Source organism: Artemia sp. Qi Xiang Cuo, chromosome 19, assembly GCF_049724085.1.
Source record: "Artemia sp. Qi Xiang Cuo chromosome 19, ASM4972408v1, whole genome shotgun sequence".
NCBI classification, from domain to species: Eukaryota; Metazoa; Arthropoda; class Branchiopoda; order Anostraca; family Artemiidae; genus Artemia; species Artemia sp. Qi Xiang Cuo.
The window spans coordinates 27,832,453-27,854,602 of NC_142812.1; the positions used below are offsets into that span (position 1 = coordinate 27,832,453).

Sequence of the window (22,150 nt, forward strand, 5' to 3'; positions counted from 1 at the left end):
TATTTGATATGCCGAAGTCCACCCTCTAGTGGGTCGCTAAGTCCCATTGAAAAAGAAAGCACTAAGTTCCAATTTCGCTTTTATATACGGCAGTAAATGGGATGTATGCAAATATTTTATTCTAAAGAAGGGGGGGGTAAATTTGCCAAAAAGAGTCAATCTGTTTGAAAATTATCGGAAAATACACGAACATCATAACGGCTATGTTGTTTCAGGGGAAACTGGGACCCTCCTCCGTTCGCACCTGGCTTGTCGATACTGCATTGCAGATATCTCCCTCCGTGTGTGACATATCTTTTTCGCTTCTTTCTTTACTGCAAGGCTTTTGAATTCATAAAATTTGTCAGATTTCTTAAACTAAATTTATCACTTCTTAACATCTATTAAATGCAGCTTAAATGTAGCTACATTATGTTCCTGTCTACTATGCTGTAAGAAACTTTATATATATATTCATATATATATATATATATATATATATATATATATATATATATATATATATATATATTATATATATATATATATATATATATATATATATATATATATATATATATATATATATATATATATATATATATATATATATATATATATATATATATATATATATATATATATATATATATATATATATATATATATATATATATATATATATATATATATATATATATATATCTTACCGGCTACGATTAAATAAATCGCCCACACTGGAATTCCCATTTCCTTGGCAGCTTTATTCATTTGTTCTTTGACTGTTTCCCCGACAATTTCAGCGGTGCTCTTCGTGATTGGCTCTTCTTCTGGTGGAGCTGTCGTCATAGCCTTGAAGTCATCCTCTAGAAAATAATCGATGTTATTTCCCTGCTTTCTAGTTTAATTTTGGCTCAGAAAGAAGGCAATGCATGTAACACAATTACCCTTTGCAATGACTGAAAAATAGGAATCATAAGAGGAAGGATTAAGGGCTTGTGAACATAACTAATTGGATAGTAATAATTGCTGTTGAGATATGAAATGCAACTGCTTATTTTTCTGAGATATTATCAGTCTTTTTTTTTCATAATTACAGGGACTTAAAAAGTTCTTCGACTCATAAACAAAAGATGAAATATAGCCTTTGGTAATTAATTCCTCAGTTGGCAGGAAACGATTGTTTAATTTATTTCAATGCGCTACTGGTAAATATTAACAGGACCAAAAAAAGTAGACTGCCTTCTGTTGATGCAATAATCCTTGTAGCAATCTTAAGCTGCTGCCATCTTTCTGGAATCACCCTTTTATTGCCCAGTCTATATAACAAGTTTTTTGCACCAAAACGCATTCTTTACCCTCCTTATTTTGAATTTCTTTGTATTTGCACTTTTATTAAATAATAGTTTCTCGCACCAAATGCTTTCTTTACCCTCCCTATTTGGAACTTTTTTAGCATTAGAAACAGCTATATGGTCAGCCAGAATGGTCCGCCAGAATTTCCTTTATCGCAAATTTAACCCAAGTATACCTTATTCATTCCAAAAAGATTTGCTTTTCTTAAGGTTTTGATCGATACTCAATCTAATAGTCACGACCTATGGGTTCCATGAAAACACAAGCACAGGAAGTTGAGCCTTTTCTAATTTTCCCAACTAACTTTTACCATTAAGATTTATCAAATTAATAGTTACCATCCATGAATCAGCTACAAATGGCAATTCTTCCTCACTTAACAATTTTTTTAAAGACGTTTTTAAGTTTTCGGTTACTATGGGCTAATAAGTTAACCAAAAAAGTGCCATTATTTTCAATCTCTATGATTGAAGGCACACAGTAAGTCTATGGACCCTCCAAAATCCCCTTCTCTTCAGCAAATTTCGAAAGAAGGGGAAGCATGCTCCACCTTATTTTAGGTTAAATCATACTAGGATTTTCAGTGTATTATCGGAGGCAGAACTTGGGCCCCTGGCCCTTCCAATATCTCACTCATGCCGTTTACTAGCTTTTTAATAGAAATGAAGTTTTTCTTCAGTTGGCGCCTCTGTCGGCAGTTGTGTTAAGGAAACCATGGTTCGTATTACCTCTCTCATTGCCAAGTCCTATCCATTAAATAAAGTTTGGAGATAAAATGAGTACCCCGTTATGCTAAGCTTGTTTAAATGTGCTTTCTCTGCACTGACATGGTAATGCAAGTCCTGGAAATTCTCTAAATTTGCCAAGAAAACGATTTCTGGCTTTGCAGAAAAAAACTACGTATACTTGCGATTGGTTGGATGAATGGGATAACTAACACCCAGGTCAAGGTTACAACCAAGGAACCAAAAGTAAATTATGAAATCTAGCATAGAAGCTGGTAGTACTGGGATTGCATTACTCCCGTGGAACAAGGGTGACACTAAGATGCATGGTCTTGGGTTCCTTTTAGCCCAAGGAAGAGCAGCAGAGAACGGAACACACTTCGCTGTTCTCATGAAAACAAGAGAGTGGCTTGCAGTCATCCTTCAAAGAGCTACAGACTTTGACCCAAAATCGTCAAAAGTGGAGATTTACTGTTGCTGCCTTACGGGATTCAAAGCTTCGGATGGGCTTAAGACTAATTAAGTAAAATAACAAAGAGGTAGAATAATTTTCTAAATGAAAATATCAGATAGACAACTGTGTCCTTCCTATCCAAGAGAGGGACAAATATTATTTATTAATCTTTTCCTTTGTGCCCTTTTTTTCGGATGAGGACAACTTGTTGATTATACAGACAACGGACGTCCCATTTCTACTTTTTCCCCCTTAACTTTTAAGTTAATTACTTCTTATACATTTAATCTGATTTTGTGTTTGACGTATTTGACATAATTTGACTTATCCTAGATAGTTTTATATTTTCTAGTTGGTTTCTTTCATTTGGGAGGGAGATGTTCAATAATCAACGGGGACTTAAAAGAAATAAAACACGAGGAGTGTCATTTGGCATGTCAAAGTTGTATGACGTTCAAAATAATACTAACATTGCCAGTGTTAACTGCAACACCAATCAGAAATTGAGATATTATGAGCAACTGAGGAAAATTGCCTAAAAAAAGTCTACCTAAACAGTTATGTCTCGTTGCTGCCACGAGAACATAAATCGGTTCCTCCCTGTGATTAAGTCCATTTTGTACTGGAAAGTTTCGTCGGACAAAAATAAAAAATTTAGGCTACCTACGAAATGAGATACACATTTTGAATTGTTCTTAAACAGGAACAATTACAATCCCAACAATTAATCAATATTTCTTCTCTTCTAGTTACACTCAACTATTAATTTCTATTATTCTTGTATATCCTTCTTGCGTGAAAGTAGGTTAAACACTTGTATGGATTTTCAATCACCGTCAAGACATTACGTTAATTGAAAATGATTGCAAAAGGCAAGCTTCTTTCAATAAACACCATCTATGAATTTCAAACATGTTTTACGATAGTCAATAATGACTTGGTTCATCGTTAATTTCTTTTTTACAATTTTGACAAAATATGTCTTTTTTAAATTTAGCTGCCAATTATTAGGCTACACTGTATTCACTAGTCTAAAGGGAGGAAATCAAGGAATTAAAACTTTTACTAATGAGTAATTTAAGTAATTCATCCATTGTACTTGCATAGTGGTTCCAAAACCAAAAAGATATAGCTTGGATTTACGGTTTTAAAAGCTATAGTGCCCTTTATAAGAGCCAAAACTAGAGGAGGGCTGCCTCCCTTTTAATCCAGAAAGGTAAAAGGTATACAAAAATGCCTCCAAGGACGACATGATGATTGGAAACACGGGGTAAATGCCCCAAATTGTAAAAACAGCACTTATGAAACTGAGAAGTTTCAATGTTTATTAACTGGACAGGTAAATTGTAAAACAAATAATATTATCTATTTACTAGAATGTAAAAATTGTCAATTACAATATGTGGGGGAAACAATTAACAATATATATAAGAGATTTTTGGGACATAAAACTACAATTACCAAGGAAAAAACTAATAATTATCTAGTTCAACATTGTAATAATGGTACTCGCTCGGTATCTAAAGTAACTATTACAATTTTAGAAAATCTGGACCTAGAAAAATTTACTAAAGAGGAAAAAAAATATAAATTACGCAAACAAGAAGAGTATTGGATCCATGCTCAGGGTACTGCGTATCCTTCTGGGCTAAATGATCGAGCTGCGAAACACGGAGACATGTCAAATGTAGTTGCTAATTGTATCAATGGGCTAACTGACCACCCTTCTTTTAATTGCCCCACTAAACGTAAAAACCGATCAAGAGGACATAGGATAAATAATAAAAAGAATTATTTAGATTTAAATGCATTTTTAATCGATTTAGGTTATATATTTGAGAATATTGGAGTGACTAGTTTAATACAATCTTTAAATAAGTTATCAAATAAAAATTTAATAAAAGTATTCTTGATTTCAAAAAATAGTGCAACATTTAACTAAAAAAAAAATTTAATTTATTATGAAGTTTGTATTTTAGCTAAATAAAAATTTATCTTAAAATATAATACATCTGAAAAAATTGTAAATAAGGATAATAGATTATATTTGTATATTAGTTTTTTTTTTAAACAAATAGAAGGTATTAATTTGTCAACAATCTTAAACCAGCGGAAAGTAAAGAATGCCCTTCCATTCTATTTGGTATATAATTGTAGTCAAATTTTAACATAAAAATTTTAAAAAAAAATTGGTCAAATAATTTTTAACTATAATTCAATAATTAAAAAACTGGACAGGGGGAGTAATTGGAAACCGGTTTGTAATTGTGAGCAATTTTTACCGTATGGGGATCAAACTTCGAAGCATATTGTAACGGGGGATTTGTCCATTATAAAGCATCGTGATCTTCAAAAGATAACAAAAATGGGGGCTAAAGTCCGTCTTTCTTACCACATAATTCCAACAGATGATATTCTTAGTGGATTTAAGACTGATTTAAACGTATTTATTGATAATTGGTGCAAGAAGGAGAAAATTACTAAAGATAGATTTCAGAATTGGATAAATTTGATTTTGACTAGTGTAAGAAATAGCATGTATAGAATTAATCCTACAGATTCTTTTAAAAAAATCAATATTTTATAATGCCAATATGAAACAAGCAATTGCTAATTTACAGAATGAATTTATAATTGTACCAGTTGATAAAGCTAGCAATACTTTTGCCATAATTTGTCAGAAACTTTATTGTTATATTTTATCAAAAGAGTTACAAACAACAAATACATACGAAAAGGCCCATATGGAGGAGAAGAGTTTAATTGAAAATATAGAGGAAAGAATTTTGAAAAATTTCAATATTAAAATAAATGATAATGAAAAACAGTTTCCTTTCTTATATTGGAAGATAAAATTTCACAAAAATCCACCAACACCACGTTTTATTGCTGGGGCATCGAGGTGTCCAACCAAAATTGCGGCTACTGATCTATCTTTAATTTTAGGAGAAATTAGAAATAAATTTAAAGCATATTGCTCTGGAATTAAAAAATTTTATAACTTTAACCCATATTGGAGTGTCAATAACTCGTTACAAGTGATAGATTCTTTGGTGAATGTTTCAGCTAAAAGAGTCGATTCATTTGATTTTACTAATTTGTATAAAAAATTTTAACAAAATTTATTATTAGAAAAATTTAAAAAGGTGATAAAGAAAAATTTTATTTTTTATAAAATATTATTTTTTAAAATTTATAATTTTAATAAAAAAGCCCAATGTACGAATTTCTTTAGAGGCACTATTAATTCAAGACGTTATAGCTTGGATATGATATGCGATTTATTGGAATTTGTTATATTTAATACATTTATAAGATTTAGTGGGAATTTATATAAACAAATTGTATGTATTCCTATGTGTGGGAATGCAAGTCCATTCATAGCAGACCTGTTTTTAAGCCAATTAGAATATGATTATATGATAAATAAAAATAGCCCAAGCAATGTAAAATATAACATTTCAAATAATAAAAGATATCTGGACGATCTCTTGGTATTAAATTGTGCAGAGTTTATTGAGATTTCAAAAAATATTTATCCACAAGAGTTAATTCTTGAGCCTAGCTATGGGATGGGATACTCCGACCATTTCTTAGATTTAAATATTAATATTTCAAATAATAATAAATTAGTTTTTAAATTATATAATAAAACGGATGATTTTAATTTTGAAGTAATTAATTTTCCATATCTTGAAAGTAATATACATTCAAATATTACTTATTCGGCTTATTATTCCCAATTATTTAGGTATGCAAAAATATGCAGTAATTACGCAGATTTTAAAATTAGATGTAAAAAGCTGAGCGAAAAACTGATCTTAAGAGGTTTTTCTGCCAAAAAAATTAGTTAGCAATTCAAAAAATTTAGTTTCATGTATCATGAACTCTTAAGTAAATATACAAAAAATTATAAAGAAATACTGAATGATATTTTAACATAATATCTCGCAGGATGAGTTTCTAGGGGTTTCAAACACGCTTGAGGATCTTTAAATTGGTAATTGGTTCCAGATACCAATAAAAGATACATCTGGAAGTGTCTTCGTTTGTTCCGGAATGGTCTCTCAGTGACCTCTGGGATTTGATTGTGGAAGCATTGAAACACTTTTTGTATGTAATTTTTATTAGCTTCACTAGTATGCAGGTATTTCACAGGTTTGACCTGACATAGGGTTACCATATAGATCTTATGGTAGAGGCGCCACCGTGCTGGGTAAAGAATGTAAAGCCTCGAAACCCGTTAAGGCTGGTGGTATTCTTCTGATGAGCCCTAAATGGAAGGTTTTACTTGGAAATATTTTGCTAGATTTAAGGTGCTTTTGCTGGTAATTTTACATCGACTTACATTTATTGATGACAACTTTGCATGGATTTGGACTTTTCTATTTGGTTGATGGTTTGGGTATAGGCCTACTGTTTGGTCCTAGGTAGTTGGATGGATGTGTAAGGTGAGAGCCTCGTTCAAGTGCACATTTGTCTCAATTGCTGGATTAGGACTACAGTTTTTTTTTTTTTTTTTTTTTTTTTTTTTTTTTTTTTTTTTTTGCCAAGTAATTACCTCTTAAACATAATATATATATATATATATATATATATATATATATATATATATATATATATATATATATATATATATATATATATATATATATATATATATATATATATATATATATATATATATATATATATATATTTAATTTTGATTTTTTTTTTTATCTAATTTTACTTTATATTATTTAATTTTTTTTTATTTTTTTTTTTATTTTTTTTTTTTTTTTTTTTTTTTTTTTTTTTTTTTTTTTTTTATATATATATATATATATATATATATATATATATATATATATATATATATATATATATATATATATATATATATATATATATATATATATATATATATATATATATATATATATATATATATATATATATATATATATATATATATATATATATATATATATATATATATATATATATCTTCTTTTAGGTACAAATCTCAAGCTTAGGTACAAGCTCGTATATATATCTTTAGGTACAAATCTTGCAAATGGCTTCTGATTTCTCCAAAATTGATTTATAAGGCTCTCTCCGTTAACAGATTAGGAATATGAGGCTTCCATGGAAACAAAGCTTCTCCACGAAAAGTAGATAGGGAAACTAAAACTCAAAAGAAGCAAAAATCACCTTCAAACCACAAAAAGACAAAAAAAGCGGTTACTTTGAAAGAAAATAGAACTTAAAACGAACAGAAAATAAAATGAACAATTTTGCTAACTTAAAAATGAACATAATTACCACAAATGTACGTAGGTGGTTTTACTGTCCTTTAGGATAATTAGATCAGGCAATCTAATGGTCCTATGTCAATTTTAAACTCTTGGTCAATCTGCCTGAGATTCTAGGCCGGTGTGCCTAGAGGGCTTGCCTTTAAGCCTCCAAAAGCTTATAGTGTCATTTACTCTTCAATGAAATGTCAAATGTTTCTTTAATGAGAAATTTTTGTTAGCCATTTATTTATACATTTAAAAGAAAGGAATTTAACAGGAAGTAAGCAGTGACAAACTATTTTTTTAACACACAAAACCTTATTGAATGATAACAAATTTTTCATGTCGAGAGATGTTTAACACAAATAAGTGTTAACGATCTAACTTCTAAGCTTATGTCGGCGTAGGGCCCTTTTGGTGCTAAAATAAGTATTATCGTGGCCAAAGATTTCATAATGTATAAGCTTCCACAGAAGCCGTGTTTTGTATATCAGTATATAAATCAAAATCTAATTTCCATCTAATCTTATTTTCCAACAATAAAATTGGCTTACTAAACGAATTGCATCGATCTTTACTAAAGACTCATTGATTTGATCTCTATACATATAAATAAATAATCAAAATTATTTTTATGAAATTGTCTTAAAACTCTTCTTCTTTTTTTTTTTGGGGGGGGGGGGTCAGTAGTTTGTACTTCATTTTGGGATTGGGCTATACGTAATATATTATGTCAGTATCCACAATTCTTTTTTTTTTTTACTACTAGATTTTAAAGAAGTTTTAGTTGAACAGGTTTTAGTATTCTCGGGTTTGGTTTTTTGGCTGGTACTCTGTGTGATGAGTTGTACGGTTGCTCATTTTTATTACGATTAAGTTAATCATGAACCAATTATGGAGTTAATCATTTGTGTCGGTTTCTTTATTGTAAAATTTTTATGTAAAAAAATTGTTTGGTATAAAGCAGAAAAAGTCAAGACATACCACTTGGAAGACTTCCTGTCATTGCTGCGTCTTCAACAATACTTTTGGAAGGATCTACATCCCGTCTCCTGCGCCAATGTTTTATGTCGAACTCTTTCATGTTCGCCACCTGCTACGAAGAACGTATCTAGATATGGGCTGCTGACCTGGAAGTCAAAATACCTTATTGCACTATTGTACGTAGTGTTTCGATCTCTAAATCTCTAAGGAAGCAAATCTATGAAATAACCTTATGTATGAAGTTTTTAAAATAAATATCTTTATTCAGCCACGTATAGAATGATTGGGCTTCTGACCGTTGTCTCCATCCCCTCAAAATTAGAATTTTTTCTACGATTCTTAATGAATTTTCCAATGACTTGCTGACTTTCCATTTTTTTTCTAATTTTCCATAAAATAAATCTCTGGGTGCGTACTTGTTAGGTTTATCTGTGAGAACAAGGAAACATTCATGTTTGGAGTTTTTCTTCAAATGCTCTTATTAATTTTTTTTTGACGCGGTGTAAGAATTTGTATTTCAATGTTTCAAATAATTTTGCTACTTAAATAAAATTATCAGTATTAATCATTACTAAGCGATAATAGAAAATCAATTCGTAATATTTTGAAAGAAAAACAAAATAAATAGTAAAAGCCAATAAAAAAAAGAAAATGCGAATTTTAAATTAAATTGACAGATAAACCAATTGTGATGGAATTGTTGTCAGATGATGACACGAGCCAAAATTTTCCTTGGCAAGAGATCAAGGCTCCAAGAAAGCACTTTTTATCCTATTTGTTAAAACTTTCTAATTATTGGCGGACGTTTTATGGATTTAGTGCTGTAGATGGCCATGGCTTTCTGGGCTTTTTGGAAATGGCACTTCTGTACACCCTCCTTAATATAGAATTAAAACAGAAGATAATTAAATTGGCTGCTGGTCCATTGTCTTAAAGACCCCAATTTCATAGTTTGTTTTCTTTCCTAGCCTATTAGGCTTTTCATATTTTTCGTTAATCTTACGGGACTTGAAGATTTAAAGCAAGATAAAAAATAGCTTTTTTGAGTTTCTACGAGTAAAATTATGTCGAATAGGATTTAGGAGTTCAAAGTATTTTATGAGCCTCAATCAAGAACGAAGAGCCTGGAAATTTGATTTGCTTTTTTTTTTACTATTAATCTGAGTAGGGTTCTAAACCCTATGATTTAAACCCTAAGAGCCAGAATATAATTTGAACTTTACTGCAAAAAATTTAAATGAATTTACTGAAAAAATGTGCATTGTCAGTTTAATATACATATGCTGATATTTATTCCTTAAAATATTAATTAATTTTTGATTTCTTAAAGTTATAAAAGTGAAAACATTTTAAAGAATTTTTTCAGTAAAGTACAAATTATATTCTGGCTCTTAGAAATCATAGGGTTTAGAACCCTACTCAGATTAATTTCTGCTCGTTTTGAGTTTCACTTATTTTAATTTCTGTTTGTTTTGGGTTTCATTTATTTATTAATACTGATTTGTGGTAGTTGTATGCTTGGTAGATTATTTGATTCTATTTTTGTTCATTTTTGGTTTAATGGAGTTCTTAGCTTTTTTTATAAAAGATTATTTTCTGCAAAAAGTTTTTTTGATTAATTTCTGTTCATTTTATATTGACACAGTCTTTTTCAAAGAGAAAGACTGAGCCTCTTCTGAAATTAAACAACCATCCCTTCCATAAAAATCTTTAATATCTTCTGGGCATAACTTACAACCCTTGCCCCTAGTCTCTGGGGTTTGTTTCAACCCCAAAAGCCTTGTTATATGATATTTAGACAATTTTGAATAGAATTGCTATCTCAAAATTTCTATTAGACGCATTTCGGGGACAATATGACGCGTGTGTAGGGGGGAGAGGGTAGCTGCCCTCTGATCACTTTGAATCTTAAAAAGGGCACTGGAGTGTCTGATTATCCAATGAGCCCCCTCTGAAGTTTATTTGACCACACTTTCTATAAAAACCCTATATGTCCCCAGGGCAAAACTTAAAACCCTTGCCCTGAGGACTGGGGGGATTTGTTATCCTCGAAGACATAATTTCCAGACCTTTCTGATAGGCTTAACAAAATGGCTATATCGAAATTTTGATTGGAAGTGTTTGGGGAAATAATAGGCGTGGAGGGGGACATTTGCCATCTGATTACTTTCGACTCATAAAAAAGGCAGTAGTCCTCTCCATTTCCAATCAAATGAGCCCTTTTTGAAGCTTCTACGACAAAGCTATCTATAAAAACCTTATATGCCTCCTCGGCTTAAGTTACAACCTTTGCCCTCGAGACTCTCGGGGGTTTGTTATCCTCAAATACATAATTTTCAGAACTTTCAACTACGTTGAACAAAATGGCTAGCTCAAAACTTTGATTGAATGTGTTTGGAGAAATGGTGGACGTGACAGGGGGGTTAGTTGCTCTCCACTCACTTTCGACGATTAAAAAGGGCACTAGCCCTTTCAATGTGCAATCAAATGAGCTCTTTTTAAAGTTTCTACGACAAAATTTTCCATAAGAACCATATATGCCCCCAGGGCATTAATTACAACCCTTGCCCTAAGGGTTTTTTTTTTTGGGGGGGGGTGTCATCCTCAAAGACCTAATTTTCAGAACTTTCAACTACGTTGAACAAAATGAATTTATCAAAATTTCGATTGGATGTGTTTGGGGAAATGGTTGGCGTGATAGCGGGGTTATTTGTTCTTCAGTCACCTTCTACTATTAAAAAGGGCTCTAGCCTTTCCAATTTACAATCTAATGAGCCCTTTTTGAAATTTCTACGACAACTCCTTCTATAAAAACTTCACATGCCCACAGGGCATAACTTACCACCCTTGCCCTGAGGGATGTGGGTGGGGGGGTTGTCATCCTCAAAGACCTAATCTTCAGAACTTTCAAGTACGTTGAATAAAATGGCTATCTCAAAAGTTTGATTGGAGGTGTTTGGGGAATGGTGTGCGTGAGAGGGGTTTAGTTGCCCTCCAATCACTTTCAACTATTAAAAAGGGCACTAGCCATTTCAATTTTCAATCGAATAAGCCCTTTTTGAAGTTCCTACGACAACGCTTTCTATAAAAACCTTATATGCGGGCAGGGCATGACTTACAACCCTTTTCCTGAGGGCTCGGGGGGGGGGGGTTCATCCTGAAAGACCTAATTTCGAAAAATTTCAACTACGTTGAACAAAATGGCTATCTCAAAATTTGATTGGATGTGTTAATGTGTTTGGCGAAAAGGTGGGCGTGAGAGTTGCCCTCGAATAAGTTAGGCAACTAAGTTGCCTTAGTTGCCCTCGAATCACTTTCGACTATTAAAAAGAGCACTAGCCCTTTGAATTTCCAATCGAATGAGTCCTTTTTGAAGTTTCTACGACAAAGCTTTCAATAAAAATCTTATATGCCCCCAAGGCATAACTTATAACCCTTGCCCTGAAGACTGTGGGGGGGGAGATTCCTGCTCAAAGATATAATTTCCAAAACTTTCAACTACATTGAACAAAATGGCTATCTCAAATTTTTGATTGGATGTTTTTAGGGAAATGGTGGACGTGGAAGGGGTTTTAGTTGCCTTCCAATCACTTTCGACTATTTAAAAGGGCACTAGCCATTTCAATTTCTAATTGAATGAGCCCATTTTGAAGTTTCTACGACAACACTTTCTATGAAAACCTTATATGCCCCCGGACATTACATATAACCCTTGCCCTGAGGGATATAGGGGGGGGGGTTGTCATCCTCAAATACCTAATTTTCAGAACCTTCAACTACGTTGAACAAAATGGTTATCTAAAAATTTTGATTGGATGTGTTTGGGGAAATGGTGGGCGTGAGAGGGGGGTTAGTTGTCCTCCGATCACTTTCGACTATTAAAAAGGGCACTAGCCATTTGAATTTCCAATGGAATGAGCTCTTTTTGAAGTTTCTACCACAAAACTTTGTATAAAAATCTTATATTCCCCCAGGGCATAACTTATAACCCTTGCCCTGAGGTTTGTGGGGGAGTGTTCTCCTTAAAAACATAATTTCTATTTAGAAATCAACTATGTTGAACAAAATGGCTATCTCAAAATTTTGATTGGATGTGTTTGGGGAAATGATGGGCGTAAAAGGGGGGTTAGTTGCCTTCCAATCACTTTCGAATATTAAAAAGGGCACAAGCCACTCCAATTTCCAATCGAATGAGCCCTTTTTGAGGTTTGTACGACAACTCCTTCGATACGAAGTGCAATGGTCTAAAGGAAAAAAAAATAATAAATTGTGCCAACATCGTTCTTTACTTAGGCAGCGCTACTGCGCTGCCTATGATTAAACCAATTGTTTGCATAGAGAAGGTCTCTTAGGTATAAAAAATAAGGTAGACCGATTTAAATATCAAAAGTTCATATTTCTAACTAATCCTGGAAGCAAAGAGTTCAGAAAAATTAGACAAAAGAAAGAAAGAAAGAAAAAATAGAAAAACATGGAACAAGGATCCATCTACTAGCCCCCAAAAATATGTAGTTTACGAAAGAAGTTTCCTTAAATTCAAACTATCCTTGGAACATTTATTTGAGGAATCCTTTTCTTCAGAAAAAAAAACTGGAAAGTGATACCCCTATAGATCAATAAGAACACATGCGGGAATGAAATTGGAGCATAGTGATCAGGGTGTGTTATGATGGTACACAGATTGGTTACTTTGAATAAAAGGTAAAGGTAAAGAGTACGGCATTGGACTTTACAGTTCCTACCGGCGGTGCTGATCTCCGTTTCTTAGCCCTTCACCCAGGAGGTGCAGTTGGGGTTTGAGGGCCAACCATCCTGTGCTTTCGCACACCCTTCCTGTTTACCTTCCCCAGATTTCTCAAGGTACCCATTTAAATCTAGGTCGACTCTGGCTGAGCTTACAAAGTCACACCACTGACGCCCGTCCCAAACCAAATGATTGAGTGTATTAGGATTCGAACCCTCGTCCTCTAGGACCTAAATCCACCACACCAATCCACTTGGCTAGGACGTGAACTTAAATAATAACATTAACACAGCTATCCGAATCAGAGTTCTTGTTTCTTTGTAAAATCAGTGTTACAGACAGGAAAGCAGCGTGTGGAAGTGGAAAGATACATGCTCGTATGACTCTTTGTGATAAAAAAAATATGTGTGATTTCAATAATAATTTCCAATCACTATCTCCCCAATTTTTCTATTTTTAAAGGTTCAAAATTTAATCCCCCCCTCCTTAAGATAAACTCTAGTAATCGTACCTATTGTGTACTAAGTCAAAAACAAATATAAGCTATGTACATTCATTTGCAAATTTTCTTTTGCATAAGTCTATTTTTTTTAACTGGTAAATTTTTACTATTAAAAAAATTTCTGATTTAAAGCGAACTTTACCTGAAAACGAAAAATGAATTCATGAAAGAATTTAAACTTCTTGCCGTTCTAAAGTTCAACTACACAGCTTTAAAATAACTAGACCATTTTGTGGGATTTGCAATCTATAAATAAATGACTTAATTGCATGCATTATTTTCAATTACAAAGAGTAAAGAAATATTTTTGCTTAGTAGCCAGTGGCACAGGTGTTTTTTGTTCTTTACTACTCTCATCCAATTCGTTTCCGATTTATCATACGAATTCTTTTAGGTTACTTTTGCTATTATTATGCTTATATTCCTACTGGTGCAAAATTAAGATTTTGCACCAAAATTAGATTCACTAAGAATGGATTCCAAACTTTGTGTCGTATTTTACAGAATCAAAGGTTAGTTTTGGCATTATTTAAATTGATACTGGACATTTTCCTATGGCGGGGGTATCAAGAAAAGGCATCCTGGGGCCAAGAATTAAAAAACAGTTTTTCTAGGAAAATACTGAATTTTACTTCAAAATAAACATTTGACTTAATTTATCCTTATTTTTGGCCTTACCACTGGGGAGCTGCCTCTTTTACTCCTTTTTTGGTTGCCTTTATTTTCTGGTTTTATTTGTATTATGTTGACTGCTATAAAGAACAGCTTAAAGATTATGAATAAAGGAATTTTGAACAAAATGTTAAATATGCACATTTTGACGCGAATAAGTGACTTGCAAAATAAATCTCCTACAAAAGAATAAATAATTCAATTACTTACAGATGTGGAATTCAGTATTTCACTTTAATCAAAGAAAATTTGCTTGAACTTGTTCGTCTTCAGCTTTCAAGAAAGCCTATATCTCCATTGACAATTTCCAGCATTGATCTACAAGGACGAGAATGCGCCCAAGATCTGGAATTTTTCCAACAATCAATAGTAATTTTCAAGTTTGGAAAGCTGTCCCTGGGAAACAAAATCAAAGATTCTGTTATTTGTTTAGGGAAAAATCTAACCCTTGATGGTGATGAACAGTAAGTAAAGATCAATTTTGTAATAGATATTACATTGTCAAAGTAACATGTCTGAGAGCCAAGGACAAATGTTTTTGCCCTCTATCTTAGGCCCAAATAGATACTTTACGGGCCAGAATGGTGGAATAAGGTACTTTAATGTGTCGGAATTTTTTTTTTACGTGAAAGGGCCCTAGTTCTTTAAATGTTCATATGATTTAACACTCTTTCAGTAATCTACGACTACTGGTTCGATATGACCCGCCTTGGGAAAAGCACAAACACGCATGAAACGATTCTTCCTTGGGGAAATATGAAATTTTATTTTTTTAGACAGTGGCGTTAGGGTTCTCCCGCACTTTGAATTTCATTGCATAATTTCATCAAAATTGTGCAGGTTTTAGGGGAGTTTAATCCCTAAAATTACGTAAATATATTGTATTCGAAACTTCATTTTTTTGAAAAATTTCGGTTTCCTTAGGTAAGGGTAGCTCTTTATTTACAGTTTATTACTTCCAAAGCTTTGATCCGAGGCACTATTAAGTATGGAGGAGGTTAACACTCCTTACTTCAACCCCCGGTCTTCTTTATACAAGCTTAATATGCTTATAACAATGCCGTAATGATGACATAATTGTCCAAGGAAAAGTGTACTTCTTCAAATATTTCTCAAGAAGGAAAACGGGCCTGAAAAATCAAACATGAATTTTAGGGTTTGCATCTCCAAGTTTTTCAAGGTTATTTCTTCAAACAATTTTTTGTACAGATGTTCCTCTTGGACACCGGCATGAGGGCAATGCCCCCTCTCCTCAGAAGAAATATGGTATTAAAAAGTATGTATAAATAGAGATCAAGGATGGGGGTATGATTTGTCATACGATAGATTTCATCATTTCGTATTCTTTCCGTCCAATGTATATTTAGGATAGACCTTAGGCAATTGTTGTCGACTGCCTGGAGTCGTCGTTCTAGTTGAGCAGTGATGCTCCAAGATTTGCAGCCATACGTAAGGACGGAGACCACAGTGCTATTACAAACTCTAAGCGGTAGCTTCTGGGAATGTTTATTATTTCTTCAAATGTTTGTAAGATAGCTGAAAGCAGACCCAGCCAATGTTATTCCGCACAATATTTCTCTTTCAGAATTGGCATCTTGCGTAAGAATGCTGCAGAGATACTTGAATTCTCTCACTTCCTCAATTTCCTCGTTGTTAACCAAAAGTCCTTCGGCTAAGTCAAATATGACTGCATTCGACATTGATTTGGTCTTGTTAGCATTTATGGAGAGTCAGACAGCATTTGCCATGCGACCGAGTTCATTAATGTTCCGTTGCATATCTTCTGGGTCGTGCGTAATAAGTGCAACATCATCAGCAAAATCACCATCATTGAGTTCTCTCAGTGGATTTAATTGGAGACCGGCACTAAAATTGCATCCACGGAGAACAAAATCTATCACTACGGCAAACAGTAATGGTGATAGAATGCAGCCCTGCCTTACACCTGACTGAACAGAAAACCACTCCGTTAGGCCACCCTCTGTCTGTACTGCGCAAATGATATCATGATATAGCACTTTAATTATATTTACGGTTTTGGTCGGAATTCCATAATGCACTAAAATTTTCCACATGGTTCCGCGATGTATCGAGTCGAAGGCTTTGAGAAAATCTATAAATACTATAAGTAGCTGAACTTGCCATTTATTGGATTCATCCAGCAGGACTCTCAGGCTAAATATCAGGTCACAACATAATCTATTCTGGCGGAATCCGTGCTGCTCATCTCTCAGAACTTTCTCCACTTTACTATGAATCCTGTTAAGAATTATTTGGCACAGGACTTTGCTGCCAACAGACTGTAAAGCAATACCTGTCCATTTATCACACTTAGTCTTTTGTCCTTTTTTGAAGAGTTTTACAATTACTGCCTTCGACCATTCACTAGGGACTTTTTCTTCATCCCAAACACGGGAAAGAAGTTCAAATATGGGTTCGGCTAGGGCACTTCTACCGTACTTCAGTAATTCTGGTGATATACCATCATTGCCTGCAGACTTTCCGTTTTTCAAATTCTTTAGGGCCTCCTTGACTTCACTAAGCATGAGAGGTCCGGAACATATTCCGAGATCGAACAGTGGTTCTTTAGGGATATTTAAAGTAGTTGTGGGAGGCATCTGATTTAGTACCTCACTAAAATGCTCCTTCCAGCGTCGGACTATTTCATCAGTCTGGGCTAATAAGATGCCTTCTTTGCTTTCAACTTGGGTCGACGACGCCTTTGAAATACCCGCTAACTGCTTCGTTATGGCATACACAGTAGGGCTATCTCCCCGTCTAGCGGCTGCCTCAGCCTGTTCGGCCATAGTTTCGAGGTACATCCTCTTATCCACCCTGGTTGCTGCTTTGACTTGCTTATGGAGACGCTTGTACTGCACTTTCAGGTTATCTACATATTCTCTAGAACAAGTCGTGCTGTGGTCATACTTATCTACGAGGATTTTGAGTTGTGCCCTTTGATCAATAATATCCCAACTACTTTCAGATATCCACTGCTCTTTCTTCTTCCTGTTGTAGCCCAAAACTTCTTTTGCGACTTCTTTCACAGTTTCTGCAATTTTTTCCAACTGACTGTCAAGCGACACTTCGTCCCTTAGAAGGGAAAACTTGTTTGACAAAGCTGTAGTATACTTTTGCAGTACGTTCGGGTCCTGCAATTTCCTCAAATTGAAGGTTTTCAGTGGCTGCTGGTGCTTTGTCACAGTTTTTAGTTTCAGCTTGAACTTGGAAACAGCAAGTTGGTGATCGGAATAGCAGTCGGCACCTCGGAAGATTCTAACATCCTCTAGACATCGTCACCTGCGCCTAGCAATTAGGATATGGTCTATTTCATTTCGTGTTACACCATCAGGCGAGTTCCAAGTGTACTTGTGAATCTTTTTATGTGGAAACCATGTTGCGCCGACGATAAGTTCATGAGTAGCGCGAAAATCGATTAGTCGCACACCATTGTCATTAATTTCCCCCAGTCCATGTTTACCGAGGATAGTTGGGGCATAAGAAGCATCACCTCCAACTTTAGCATTAAAGTCCCCACACACAGTCACAATATCATGACGATGCGTTTTTGCAACAACATTCGATAACACACGATAAAAGTCGTCTTTCGTTTGATCACAGGCGTCATTCGTTGGGGCGTACACTACAATAACTGTCAATTTGGCCTGTGAAGTGGCGAAACGGGCACGAAGAATCCACTCACTAATTGGTTCCGAGTCCACTAGGCATTTTTTGGCCCGATTACTTAGTGCCATTGCGACACCTGCTTCTTTTCTAGTCTTAATTCCGGAACACAAGATGTGGCAAATCTCAGTTTTCAAAGTCCCAAAACCAGTAAGCCTGGTCTTAGAAAGTCCAGCAATGTCAATACGGAACTTATCAAGGGTTCTCATAGCACTGTTGAGTTTTCCTGAAAATGACCCTTGGCAGGTCACTAAAGAAGGAGGCGAAGCTGGCGAAATCCTCGTTGGAGGAGCTATGGTTGAAGGCTCAGGACAGGTCATCGTGGCGAACCACTGTTGCTGCCTTAAGCGCCCCCAGGCGTAGGAGGACCTAAGTCTAAGTTTAAGCACTCGCCCACTCCTGCCTGAAATATTTGTTGGTGGCCCTTATGGTCCAAATCGCTACCTCTCTTATGCTGGTAAGTCCACGAATGTAGTGTTTTATGTCCAACAGAAAATTATCTCTTTACAATAAAAGGGGAGCTATCAGTTTTAATTACTTTTAAAACCATTTTATTCATTTAAAAGCGTTTCTGGGAACGGAAGGAGCTGTTTGTTTTCTGAAAATCTTTCTTTTAGGCTAGTTGTTATTTGGTCAATTGATAACCTGAACACTTCAACTCGAAATCATTGTTCTGGATCTTCCGGTCGAGAATCTTTTTCCATTTCTCCCAGCATGCACTAATTCTTGGGAACGCGACAAGCTGGTAGCTCTGAGCTAATTTCAAGGTCCGATGTAGTTGTGTCTAGAAGGCTTTGTATCTTTGACACGAAATTTGAGGCGTTTTCTTTCAAGCTTTGGAAGGAAATGCTCTCTAGGTCCTTTCTTGCTTTATCAACCATGTTCTAGGCCGCTAAAAGTCCAATACTTTTGTCTGGAGATGCCTTGAAATATAGTCAATGACTTCAAATATAGTAAGAAACAAGACAGCGGTTAGGATTATTTTAAACTCCAAAAGCATACTCAGCAGTGAGTCGGCTTCAGATGAAGTTTTTGAGTCGAAAGACCTGCTATTTTCCACTGAGGACAAAACGCGCACTGCATCTAAGTACAGGAAATCGTCATCAGAAAACATCCAAACAATCCTGTCTTGCAGTGCAACAATAAACGACGCAAATGTTTAAAACGTGACTGTAGCACCAGATATAAACCAAATCTGGAAAGTAGTTTTTAATAAGATAACAAAGTCCGTTAAATTTGCCACTCACGTTAGAAGCACCGTCAAACGATTCCCCAGCTGTCTTTTCATACTTAAGTCCATGCTGTTTGATTGTGGCTTATAGAAGTTCAATCACACCCGTGCCACTGGAATCTTAAAAAGGTACAACAGCAAAAAACCGTTCGGGAATTTCTTTGTCTTTCACATATCTTAACACGATAGAAACCTGGTCCACAATCCCAACGTCCTGAGTTGTGTCAATTTAGATATTGTACCTTTTTTCACCCATTTTGCTCATTATAACTCTCTGCCTGTGTTCCAATACTCCTTATTACTTTCTGGACCATCGTTTTCGAAAGAAAAATTACGAGTGAGCCATGACCCTTAGCTGCGTCTCCTGATTTGTCGCTCGGATCCATGTTCAATTTATTTTTTCTGCTATCCTCTATTGTCTTTTTTAGATATTCGTTAAGAGAGATGTCATATTTCAAGAGCAAAAATATGACCTCAAGGAGGTTTCCGTTGTTTATCCTGGCTTTGTTTGAAGATCAAGCCTCTCCTGGTCGCCGTGTGCTCTAAAAGGTAATCCTTGTCTCTCCAACAGCTTCACGACCTCGAAAATAGGATTCAGAATGTTTTGCAAGAATTCTTCTTTCCGTTTACAAGCCAAAGTGTTGTTTATGTGCCATCCAATATCTCGGCAGTTTTCAGGGTGAGCGTATGCATGATCCGCAGCCATGTGACCTTTCGACTTTTCATGTGCCTGAATTTTCTCTTGGGCATGCCTAAAATTGGTGTACCCAGAAAGAAACTGCGACTTTCAATCAGAAAACATGATGTATATGCTTTAAAGAATTGATTTTACTGTTATTTCTCTAATATCAAGAGCAACCCAGGATTGTCAGAAAGAACCAGTGGTAAGTTTCCGGTAGTAAATTGATGCCAAGTCAAAGCTAGGTTTTATATTTGAGGTGGTGTTGGCTGAAAAGGAAACAACCTTATGTAACTTAATTTCTGAGCTAGCGGCGAACTCGAGGGTGAAGGGTAAGAAATAGACACGTATACTGGCAAAGGTGGTTCACCATCAGCTGGCTTCGCCTCAGACTCACCACTTCCATTTTGGTTCGGACACGGTGTAGATTCCTCCGCTACTGGCTCCACTGGTCCGGAAGGCGTCTGTAAGGTTGCCCCTCCTTGCAGGGCTAATAAATTTGGTAGCGTGATACAAACTGAGGCATTGGGTAAGAATCGGTACTCAGAATTCAGTGACAACTGATTTTATTTATAAAATAAGATAAAATGAAAAATATTCTAATTCTATCCATGTTGACTATTTCCAAACTTCTTCTAAGGTCAAATGATCTACTTGTTCAAATCCACCAATGTAAACAAAAAAGATAAAGATTAAGTTAATCCTAAGCTAACGAATGTTTCAACTTAAAGGGGTTACACTTGAACAGCTAGTCAAGGCTTGAGTTCTGGGTTATAAAAATCCTTTAGTTCAAGCTATTTTTGAGCTAAGCTAAGAATAACCGTACTTGCTTTTAATTCCAATTTTCATTAACCCAAACCAAGAGATTCCTTTATTATTTCTTGATAGGATTGTGTATTCCTTTGACCTTTATTAAGCTTTAATTTTAGCGGGGAAACTTAATTGAAAATATCTGGACATAAAGGTTTAGAAATTCTTAAGCTGGTAATATTGTTCCCCTTTTTCCTTTAACCTGCTTGTATAAACATTGAGGTTACTTTTTTACAAAAATGCAGTACGGGATTAACGAAATGACCGAGTGATTAAACGGGGAACGGTTTGTTCCACTTCGTATAAACGTCTTACGAGTGCACAAAGGGGGGAGGGGGTTTAAGTAATATTATTGTCCGATAATTCCAATTTTCGGATATAAGGTCCTTATAAAGTCAAGCTAAGTCTCAAGGGACTCTAGGCTGAAAAGGGGAAGCCCAAATGGCTCTCCTAGCTTTCTCTTCTTGGTTGAGGTTTTCTTTCCTCCTTAAACTCTCAGTTATTCAAAGCTTAAATTTCTGGGAAGAAATTTAATTTGGCTTATTCTAACCTTAAAAAAATGCTGTTCTGTCCAAATGGCTCAAGCCTCGTTTAGGTGGAAATATGAATGAAACTATAAGTCCCAAAATTATCAATTTCTCTTATATACGTATTAAATTTATCTTCAAGTGACAGAAGCCTTTTTGATGATTATATTTATATTTTTAACCTTTATCTTCAAGGTTGTATTCCAACGAATAATTTGAGACAGACAGCGGGAGCTTATCGTTATCATACATTTAACACCTACGCCGGATACGGTTTCGAAAAGGGGACTACCTCACTTCCACTCTCGAATATGACTTTTAAGTTCCCTCTATTTTGTTCTTCTTTCGTGTCATTGGTCAGAGACCAGTTTGATGTCATACTAATAATAGTTCTTTGTTAAAATAGTTAGTATCCGCTTTCTCTATTAAAAACCCTGTTTTTGGTCATGTGATTCAAATCGCGCAATATCTAGTTGTCGTTGACCTCTCGAGTTTGAAACGGCAGTCCGCTATTTGTATTTGCA

General features: G+C 34.7%; 2 protein-coding genes across 2 annotated transcripts in view; both read right to left on the minus strand.

The window, feature by feature from the left end:
• Window positions 1–15,022, minus strand: part of LOC148940685 (synaptotagmin-1-like) — a 62,635-nt gene extending 47,613 nt beyond the window's left edge. The window contains exons 1-3 of the mRNA XM_089105041.1: window positions 14,906–15,022; window positions 8,778–8,923; window positions 690–845 (exon numbers count right to left, since the gene is read on the minus strand). Of these exons, the coding sequence (XP_088961167.1) occupies window positions 690–845; window positions 8,778–8,877 (256 nt within the window). The 5' untranslated portion in view covers window positions 8,878–8,923; window positions 14,906–15,022. The remainder of the gene's footprint in view (window positions 1–689; window positions 846–8,777; window positions 8,924–14,905) is intronic.
• A 1,403-nt stretch (window positions 15,023–16,425) lies between these two features.
• LOC148940686 (uncharacterized) lies at window positions 16,426–18,588 on the minus strand. The gene is made up of 3 exons (XM_089105042.1): window positions 17,996–18,588; window positions 17,156–17,788; window positions 16,426–16,561 (listed from the first exon to the last, which is right to left on the minus strand). Exons 1-3 carry the CDS (start codon window positions 18,586–18,588, stop codon window positions 16,426–16,428), a joined length of 1,362 nt encoding a protein of 453 aa, XP_088961168.1.
• Between the last annotated feature and the right edge of the window lie 3,562 nt (window positions 18,589–22,150).

What these genes read in the sequence shown, in the direction of transcription:
- LOC148940686 (XM_089105042.1), bottom strand. Translation starts at nt 18,588, where the DNA reads ATGAGAACCCTTGATAAGTTCCGTATTGACATTGCTGGACTTTCTAAG. An exon ending in ATCCTAATTGCTAGGCGCAG is followed by an intron (nt 17,789 to 17,995) that starts GTGACGATGTCT and finishes TTCCCTTCTAAG; the next exon opens with GGACGAAGTGTCGCTTGACA. An exon ending in ATATCACCAGAATTACTGAA is followed by an intron (nt 16,562 to 17,155) that starts GTACGGTAGAAG and finishes ATGCAATTTTAG; the next exon opens with TGCCGGTCTCCAATTAAATC.